The following is a 10,118-nucleotide window of genomic DNA, read 5'->3' as shown; positions in this document are numbered from 1 at the left end:
GGACGAGGACGAGTATGTGAGGGGCAGAGGCGAGGCGGCCGTTTCCGCCTCTGCCTCCGCCTCCGCCCCATTCTTCGGAGAGAAAAAAAAAAGAAAGCAAGAACCACAATTCTTCACAAGTCTCACAATCAACCAAAAACATAGCAAAAGAGATGGTGGACACTAAACCATAATTTACTGCCTAAAATAATTTTGAATAACTGTTAGGAGAAAAAACTACAAATTAAGAATTAAAAAAAATCAATTCAATACTGTGAAACACTAGCTCTAACTAGTTGCTAGGAGAGTCATCTGATAAATGCTAAAAAGATACCATATATGCTTGACTAGAAAGTTGGTAATGTCCGTTGATTAGTTGTTGTGGGGAGTTGAAGGTGAAAGCTGATGTTGTTAAGTTGGAAATTTGCTATGTTTAGTTGATGTGATGCATGGTAAACCGACTAGGGCTGTCCATTCATCAAGCTGTAATGACTTTAAGTTGAAATCGATGAACTCATCATCTTGATTTGCTGCACATAGCTTGAGCAATGTCTTCTGAATATAACCAAAAACCTCCAAGTCAAAGAAAGAAAACAAGACAATATAAGTTAAGACCCAATACTAAAAGACAAAGAAGTACTTTTTCAACAGTGATATATCGGCCTTCCAACACAGACTGGTTGAGATATTTGATGCATCGTTCCGCATCTTCAATGGTGTCCATAGTCACAAATGCAAAGCCGCGGGAAGCTCGTGTACGGGGTTCAACAACAAGATGGCATCCAACAACCTGAAAGGAATCAAAACAATAAACAAAGCTTCAGTCCGTGTGCCTATTCGGCGGCTTTGGCCTAACTTTTCAAATAGCTTCTCAACTTTAAAAAGCAGCAACAAAGCATTTGACCTAAAAAAAAGTAAAGAGCTCTTGCTATGGAATGAAGCTGAAATTAGCTTCCAAACACCAAAAGTAGAAGCTCCAAGTTGAAGCCTCTTATACTGTAGCCAAAAGCTGTTGATGAGGATTTCAGAACATCAATGAAGAAGCTACTAGTGCTTCCTCCAACGGCTTGACAATACTTAAGCAGAATTTCCAGTGAGACGACCGTGCCTTAAGAAAAAAGGGAAAAGGGCTTCACATAGACAAACCTTTCCTTCCTTCGTAAAGTGATCTTCAAGGTCTCTTTCTGTAACTCTGGAGGAGAGACCAGTTACATAGAGAGTATTTCCAGTATTCACAGCCTCAGCCCTGCCGCCACAAAAAAGATTAGAAGTTCAATTTCGTAATTCAATCAGCAGAATTTATCAGTTGGTGAAACACGGAAGTTATGGATATGCTTGTGACCTGCCACGACTTCCAGATCGAGACCGTGTCCGAGATCTAGGAATGGGAGACCGCGACCTTGACGGAGACCGGCCCCTGGACAGCGATCTTGATCTAGAGCGACCCCTATAAGGAGATGGGGAGCGCGAGTACCTGGAGTATTCCAAGTTAAAAAAAGAGAAATTAATCCAGAAATTGAAGTTACCAACGCCTAAAAGCTATTAACAGCTGAAATATTTTGATAGCAAGACTGGTCCTTTTCAATAGTGCTAAAATGCTGCTCTCCACTAAAATCACTTATAACTGTTGAATACTCGCTTTGCTCCATAGCTAAAACATGTATCCATATTCTTTGGAAATCTTAGCATTAAGAAAGCTATTGAATCCAGTCAACTTAAAACGATACAAATTGTCTAAAAGCTTTTACTTTCTCATAATTCATTTTTTCTGTATCTTCAATCATTTTTGTGCACGAATTTATTAATCTTCATTTCCGCTGAAAGGTAGTTTTTTTTTTTTTCCTTTAGTGTATAGATCCATGGCAAACTAAACCTATTGCTTTTTCGACCACACTCCCCCTCTTAGGGTCAGATCCTCACTCCGCCACAGGCCCATACTCAACATATATAAAAAGATCATCAGAAATATGGAAATTCTCCTAATTATATATATACAGAGCAACATACCACTATCAAGAACACCACATAGAGAATAGGAAAAGTAATAGTAAATATTTTAGAAGTGGGAAATTTTTTGCCAAAATCACATCAGCTCTTCGTACTTCCAATCACCAAACCCAAGATATCACAACTTTCTTCATCAAATAACTGAATCATATGAAAGAGAAATTGCACAAAATAAGATAAGTTTCAATGCTTGATCTAAACCCTAAATCGCAACAATCGAGCTACACAAAACCGTAGATTGTCGCCAACCCAAAACCCTACGATATCCAGTAAAGCAACATCAAAACCAAGAAAACCCTAGATCGATGCTTGATATAATCCCTAAATCGCAATAATCAGCCAATTCATCAAAACCCTAGATTATCGCCAACCTAAAACAAATAACACGCAGAAAATATATCATCAACGTAGAAAATGGGAGGATTAGAATCGTTACCTCTTCCGGGGGGAATCCGCCTGCGACAAAACGAGATCGAGGAAACAATAAGAAATAGGAGAAAACAAGGATTATAAGATCAAATCAAACGAGATGAGGAATCAAAAGAGGGAGGCGTAGGATGATCGTACCATTTGATGCTCGAAGAAGCGCGAGATCTAGGAGGCGGAATCAAGCTGCTAGGGCTTTTCACGTTCGAACAAGGGAAATAGGGCAGAATAGAACCCTACATAGGGTTGCGACAGAGCATTATATACGGAAGGTAAAAATGTGTGTAGCCCCTTGAAGAACAATCAAATTTGAAATAGGTTACCTCGTTCGGATTTTTTTATTGGGAAAACTTCAAAAACCCCCCCTGTGGTTTCGTGCATTCTCACTTTGCTACCCTGTAGTTTAAAACGTATCAATTTGCCCCCTGTGGTTTTATTTTTATCTTTTCGGAAGCTTTTTCGTTAATATTTCGTTAAATTATATACAAAAAACTTCAGATAACCATCTATATTTATCGAATAGTCACTTTAGTATCCTTTAATTTTAACTTTGTCACTGATTTTAAAAAAAAATAATAATAAAATTGATAACAAAAAGATAAAAACGAAACCACAGGGGGGCAAATTGATACGTTTTAAACCACAGGGTAGCAAAGTGAGAATGCACGAAACCACAGGGGGGGTTTTTGAAGTTTTCCCTTTTTTATTTTTTTCATTAAAATATTGGAGTTAATTAAATTAAAAAGTTGTTATATTTAATACCTCTACAATTTACCAAAATAATAATTAAAACCAACAACTTGATGAAATTAATTGATAAATTGAATGAAGTGTTTCATTTAATCTACTAAAATTATTCAATTATTAAAAAATTAAATATTCAGGAAAATTTGAACAAGAAAAATCAAAATTGAGAGGGCTATTTTATAATCGGCCATAATTGAGGGGGTCTCTACATTTTTACCAATCTAGCATGGTGTGTAAATGTAAATACATTTTTTTTAACCTATAAAGTTATTTAAAAAGTTGACGAAGTTTAAATAAGGGATCTTTTTCATAATAAGCTATAGTTGGGGGGCCTCAATGTATCAATAACAATATGTGACCTATCGGGTCGGGTCGGGTAGAGTCATTTTACCGGGTCCGCCGGTCAAGTGGCCTACTATATAATGCGCACGAAAAGAGAAACCGAGCAACAAACCGAACCGGACCACGTTTAACGCAAGAAGGAAAAGGCGAAGAAGGAGCAGAGCGTCTCTCACTATCGCCGAGATGAAAAAAAGGGTCGGAACGAAGAACAGAAGCGGCGCTAAAAGCATACTCAACCTATGGCAAAGAGAGGTGGGCGACCTCGCCCCCAAATCCTTCTCCAACCTCGCTAGGGCATCCGAGGTGAGCGAGAGCTTTGCCCCAAAACCCTAATCGAGAGCTCCATTCTTTGTTTGTTCTGTTGTTTGGTGCCATAGTTTGATTGTGAATTGATTTTGAGATAAGCTCCATTGATAAGCACAAGCTATTCCGATTTGCGAATTTGATTTCTAAGTGCCAGGGGAATATGTGGGAGTGATTAGGGGTGGGGGGAAATTTGCTTCTAGTTTGGCACGCAATCCAATGTAGCTTATAGAAAGCTCGTGGAATTGATAGGGGACGTGGGAGATGGGGAGTTAATCCATCATATAATGTGGAGATTTAACATGTTAAATGTTGAAGGTGGAGATTGAACCCATGATCATATGAAAGAAGGGGTTGAGAGTTGCTCTCCTACCATGTTATCCAAACGATTGATTTATTAAGAAAGGGGCCCAGGAATGTATATTGACAGTTAGAGTTTCAGTTTCGACCCGGGTTTTTAACCTCGATTTCATATTCGCGCTAAAGCTTGATCTCGATAATGATTTTAGTTTCCCAGATAAAAGCAAAAAAAGTTCCCCTTCAATGAGGCCACTGGAAAATGAAGTGTTTTTCCAGAAGACAGATGTGTTACTGAAGTTTCAGCTCTTAATTTTTCCTTTTTCTTTTGAATAGCTATTAATCCACGACTTATCTCCCTTGCCCTATAATTTCACTAATTTACCTAGCTTATTTTTCTGAACAGGATCTTGTATTGCGCTTAGGAATCACTAAGAAGCTCAAAAAGCATAGAGGCTGCGTAAATGCTCTTAGCTTTAGTACAGATGGTGATATTCTTGTGTCGGGATCGGATGATAGAATGGTGATTATGTGGAATTGGGAAGACGGACTAATGAAGTCGTCATTCCATTCTGCACACTTTGGTAATGTATTTCAAGCACGGTTCATGCCTTATACTGATGACCGGACAATGATTACATGTGCTGCTGATGGGGAGGTACGCGGGCACATCTTAATGGAAGATGGCTCGGCATCTACGAAAATGCTTGCTAAGCATGCGGGCCCAGCTCACAAGATTGCTATTGAGCCAGGAAGTCCATGCAACTTTTATAGTTGTGGAGAAGATGGTGCAGTAATGCACGTGAGTAAACTTAGTCTAGGGGCTTCGACATATATCTTTGCAAAATCAAGTTACTTATGTACCCCTGTAAAATTTTAATTCTTGTGTGTGTATTATATATAAGCACCTTAGCTGGACTCTCTCTCTCTCTCTCTCTCTCTCTCTCTCTCTCTCTATATATATATATATATATATATATATATGTATGTGTGTATGTATGTATGTATGACTTCTTCTTCTTGCAACTTCTGTGTCACGTGTATTCTGATGCGTTTTTTTTTTTTTGGTTTCTTGCAGTTTGATCTGAGGAAAAAACATGTTGCGAAAAAACTATTCGTATGCAGATGTCTTGAAGATGTAACAAATAATGCTCCCATTGTTCGGTTGCGTGCCATCGCAATAGATCCAAGAGACCCTAATGTTTTTGCGGTCGCGGGAAGTGACGAAAAGGTTCGAATCTACGACATTCGCAAGTATACACCAAATTCTGGTTGCCCGACTTATCACTTTTCTCCTCCCGATGGTGGAAGTGCAGAGATAACCGGTTTGGCTTTCTCCGACGCTAACGAGCTCCTAGTCTCTTACTTTGGTGATTCTATTCATCTTTTCTTAAGGGATCAACTACAAGATAATTATATCGTCCATCAGGTCTATAAAGGGCATACAAACATGGAAACAGTGAAGGGCGTGAGCTTCTTGGGCCCCAACTGTGAGTATGTTGCCAGTGGATCGGATTGTGGTCGTGCTTTTATTTGGAGAAAGCGCGATGGGGTGCTCTTGCGCGCAATGGAAGGAGATAAGAGTGTGGTGAACTGTATCGAACCCCATCCTTTTGCTTCTATGATTGCAACTAGTGGGATAGAGAGTAACATCAAAATTTGGACTCCTAATTTAACTGAACCAGCTTCACCGGTAAATTTGGATGAGGTGGCTGAGGTATGCACTTCATCACTTCTAACTTTTTCTTTCTTTTGTTGTTGTCATGAAATTCCTTCCGCTCATTGTCGTCCACTACGACTGAAGTTTTTAAACTACCCGATGCCTCACAATTGGATTTGATACAAAATTGGGAGGATATTCATGAGAAATCATTACATGGTTAAAGCGTGTTTTTTGTAGTTCCTTTGGAATTTAAAGTGATTAGCATGCATTTTAATTACTTTTTTTTTGTGGGTTGTTTTCTCCTTCCTCCTGTTATTTTTGCTTAAGTCGGTATGATTTGCCTGCTTCTTTTCCTTGGAGAATCTTTATTTTTGGGTTGTTTCTGAGAATTTTATTGTAAAAAGATATTTGTCAAGTTTTCTCAGAAATAGTTGTTAATATCATGCATCATTTGGATGGGATCTGATTTTTTTTTCCCCCCCATATTTTGTTCTTCTAAAGGTTGGAATTGTCAACTGGATTGCATTTGATGATAGTGATACCGACGATGACATTTTCTGGGTAGCTGATAATTATGCCGATGACGAATTCGATACCGACATGTATAGTGATGATGACGACGATGATGAGGACGACGATGATGATGAAGATGATGGTGATGATAGTTTCGATGATGAAGATGATGAGAGCATTTATGATGATGATGCCGATTGCAATGATGACCAACAAGATAATAACAATGGCAGCGACAATGGTGGTGGTAACTGCGACAATGATAATCCTGATGACATTAGTCGAGATGACTTCAGAGCTGCTTGACATAGCAAGGTCTGTCAAAAGTTTGCAAATGTGAAATAATTTACAATAAAGAACAATGCCCTACATTTAAGGTCTATATACAGAATTCTTGAGAATTTTAGGTACCTCAACGACCGTTCGGCATTGCTCTGCCTCTCAAGTAGAATGATATACTTCTAAGCTTTCGTACACCGTAGGAACAATATGATTGATCACCTTTTTTCTTTAATGTAGGGTTTCTTTATTTGTTTTTATACCATTCTTCTGGTTGATGTACAAAGCTGTTTCGGTTGTTTATTCAAATGCTTTTTTTTGATTCATACAGTTTGTAGATTGAAGGGTTGGTTTGTAATCTTGCGAAGATGAGATAAAATTTTGAACAAAGTGAAAAAATTATGCAGATGTTTGGATACTTTGCAATTATGTTGTAGAGTAAACTGTATTATACGGTATATGGCGGATGCGTTGAAGTATTTCTACGATGTACATTTTCATGTGCGGCGCTCTTGTAACATTTTGAGATACTTATGTTGTTTTTCGATACTCTACAAAATATATGTGAACACCTCCTTCGAAAATGTGATGATGAGTTGCTGGTGCATTGTAGTTCAAATGGATCCGGGATGGTGGAGCTCCCGTCCCGATCCGCTCCGAATGGGGCGATTAGTGGGAACAAAAAATATAAAAAAATATAATTCGTTTCGAATCTGTCGAGTAAATGGAGCGGGAGGTGGGAGATTTTTCCTTTCAACAAAAAATGAAACATGCACATCCGCCCCGTTTGCATCCCTATTAGGCCGGGTTGGTTTCTCAAAGAGATGCTTTTTGTCCAAGCAAAACACACAAGGCCCAAAACTCAAGCAGATAAGCCCAGTACTTCTAAGCCGAACCGGCCCATAATGCCCGACCCGGACCGGCCCAATTCGGCCCACTCCAAACAAACCGTATTCAACATTCCCACCTCACCCTCTTTATAATGACCACGTAAATTGGGCTTCGTTCTCCTTCGCCTTCGTCTTCTTCCTCCTCCCCTTCCACAAAAATATCCACCTCATCGTCCTCCTCCTCCTCCTCCTCGACCTCCCCTCCGTTCCATCCATGGAGTCCATCGCCTCCTCCGCGTCGATCTCCGCCTCCTCCTCTAACCTCTCCCTCTTCTTCCCCAGGCGAAGCTTCTCGAGGCGCCCCCCCTCCCTCCTCCCCATCGCCTCTTCCAACAGTAGTACTTACTCTCTCTCTCTCTCTCTCTCTCTCTTTGATGCATCGATCTCATGTGATTCCCTTCTCAGATCGCGAGGATGATCACAATCTCCACTCCGAAGCCGAGAGCACAAGCCTCGCGCCAATTCACAACCCTAGCTTCTCCATCTCCCCCTTCTCCAAGGTAATCTCCGCTCCTTCACCTGATTCGTGTGGCTTCTAGGGTTTTGGATCTGATTCTAGGGTTTTGGTGATAGGATGCGGCGATGGGGTTGGTGCTGAGCGCGGCGACGGGGAGAGGGTGGACCACGGGATCGGGGATGGAGGGCCCTCCGATCCCCGCCGAATCGGATCTCGCCGATCGCCGCGTCTCCACCTTCCCCTGGTCCCTCTTCACCAAGTCCCCGCGACGCCGCATGCTCGTGGCGTTCACGTGCAACGTGTGCGGCCAACGCACCACGCGCGCCATCAACCCCCACGCCTACACCGACGGCACCGTCTTCGTTCAGGTGAACCCTAATCCTCTGTCTCACCCCTTGTCATTTTGAAATATTCGCAACTTTAGTTTGTTTTGATTTGAGCTACACTCAATTGAATTGGGAATTTTGTTAAATTAAAGTGATTCTGTTGAAATTTCACTGTTTTGAATACTTTTAAGACGAAGAAAGTATGGATTGTATACTGACCAATTGATTGCTAATAGATCAGTTAATTTTGACAAAATCCTCCGTTTAATTGAGTGAAGTAACTCAAATCTAACAGATGAAAATTTGATGGAGGGTCAATTAAAAAGCTATTTATATGTCGTCTTGGTCGTTAATTTCACAATGGTCCGAGGTTGCAAATAGCGGATAACGTGTATATAACATTTGTGGGTGGAAAGCGGATAATAGATGGTACAAAGTACAAACTCATGGCGGGTTTCGCAAAAAGCTCTATAATGTTTATATTCCTTATAGAAAGTACATACAATTTTTGAAGAAAAGACAATTAACCATTATGTTTTCCAAAATATTATGATTCAGCAAACCAAAAGGATAGAGAGCAATAAAATCTATAATGCATTTACAGGATTTTGATCATTATATTTAACTTTAAAACCTGACATGATAAGACGTTTTGACCCATTTGCAATTTTCAAGCTTTTGGATGCATAGAACTTTATAGCACCCGCTATAGCGGGCTTAATGCCGCTAAAGCGGCCAGTAGGAACCCACTGCTGAATATTGCTCTAAATGTTATGGTGTAGCGGTAGCATAGTGATTCCGCTATAGTGACCGCTATCTAAAACAGTGCAATGGTTTATATTTGAGGTGGTCTCTATGCATTTGTACCTAAAAGTTCTTGTTTTGTAACATTCTCATACGCGTGTTGGTCAGTGCTGCGGGTGCAATGTGTTCCATAAGCTGGTGGACAATCTGAATCTGTTCCATGGGATGAACTGCTACGTGAATCCAAGTTTCCTCTCCAAAGGAGATACCCCTTTCACCTTCCCTGATTCTGACGATGACGATGGTGATAACATCTTTCCTATTCTTTGAGCAATAATCAAGTGTTTGATATAGGGTATCTGCACATTTGTTTGTAGTTGTAATAAGTTTGTTACATAGGGTATATTGAAATTGTTGGTTCTGACGAGTTTTAAGGGATGTATATACGGTAGTACTCTTGGTAGTGCATATACTCTCATATGAGATACAAACTCAGTTCGCCTGTTTAGTAATTAGATCAGCGTATCAAGATTTAACATACTTGTGTTTGCTCCGGCCTGCGCCGGAATGAATGGATTCAGCATTTGTTTTATGATTTCATTCTTAAGCTAGAAGACCTAGTGAAATGAGCATAAAATGAAAATATCGGTGGCCCTTTTGTATTTATAATAATAGTGTTCATGACCGGAATGGTTATAGTTTTCCATCATTTACTTTTTAAAGGGAATGCTCTATTCTGATCTCCCTTCGGCTTAGATTGTTTTTGTCATCCTTCTCCTCCAAAAGTTATTTTGATGTAATGGAAGTACTGCCGCAAAACTCACCCCCCACCCAAAAAAAGGGAAACAAAAACCGTTCTTACCAGTTTCTTTAATAGCTTTGTAAGTTGTAAGGTGTATAATTCATTTTTCAATTCTTTCTTCTGCGTATTATTGAGCCATTTTTATTTCTTCTCTTATGGTTTTGTTGTTGACATGGAACTAACATGCGAACATCTTGGTGCATGCATAAACTGGTCATTTCTTGGATTGTATAACAGCATCATTTGCAGTCCTGTTTTAATTTAGGGGCAATTGTTTATATACTCTGAAAAGTTCTCGACTTCTTAATTTACCCCTCTTAGAAGGCTAATATTAAAAATATCC

The 10,118-nt window shown here is 39.8% G+C and overlaps 3 protein-coding genes across 4 annotated transcripts; 2 read left to right on the top strand and 1 right to left on the bottom strand.

Annotated features, from left to right (window-relative positions):
• Positions 82-2,667, bottom strand: LOC109726920 (serine/arginine-rich splicing factor SR45a-like). Its single transcript, XM_020256738.1, has 6 exons — positions 2,554-2,667; positions 2,423-2,442; positions 1,322-1,453; positions 1,126-1,225; positions 620-769; positions 82-534 (listed from the first exon to the last, which is right to left on the bottom strand). The coding sequence occupies exons 1-6, from the start codon at positions 2,554-2,556 to the stop codon at positions 391-393; spliced, it is 549 nt and encodes a 182-aa protein (XP_020112327.1). The 5' UTR covers positions 2,557-2,667; the 3' UTR covers positions 82-390.
• LOC109726921 (DDB1- and CUL4-associated factor 8-like) lies at positions 3,619-6,964 on the top strand. Its single transcript, XM_020256739.1, has 4 exons — positions 3,619-3,804; positions 4,508-4,903; positions 5,180-5,818; positions 6,266-6,964. The coding sequence occupies exons 1-4, from the start codon at positions 3,685-3,687 to the stop codon at positions 6,581-6,583; spliced, it is 1,473 nt and encodes a 490-aa protein (XP_020112328.1). The 5' UTR covers positions 3,619-3,684; the 3' UTR covers positions 6,584-6,964.
• On the top strand, positions 7,560-9,573 carry LOC109727705. 2 transcript variants are annotated; one of them, XM_020257888.1, is made up of 4 exons: positions 7,560-7,781; positions 7,852-7,946; positions 8,020-8,271; positions 9,142-9,573. In XM_020257888.1, exons 1-4 carry the CDS (start codon positions 7,661-7,663, stop codon positions 9,301-9,303), a joined length of 630 nt encoding a protein of 209 aa, XP_020113477.1. In that variant the 5' UTR covers positions 7,560-7,660; the 3' UTR covers positions 9,304-9,573. The 2 variants fall into 2 exon arrangements, with proteins under 2 accessions (XP_020113477.1, XP_020113476.1); XM_020257887.1 differs by having other exon boundaries at positions 7,561-7,784.

This window comes from Ananas comosus, linkage group 22 (assembly GCF_001540865.1).
Source record: "Ananas comosus cultivar F153 linkage group 22, ASM154086v1, whole genome shotgun sequence".
Taxonomy (NCBI): Eukaryota; Viridiplantae; Streptophyta; class Magnoliopsida; order Poales; family Bromeliaceae; genus Ananas; species Ananas comosus.
This window is presented reverse-complemented; position numbering and strand designations above follow the sequence as displayed.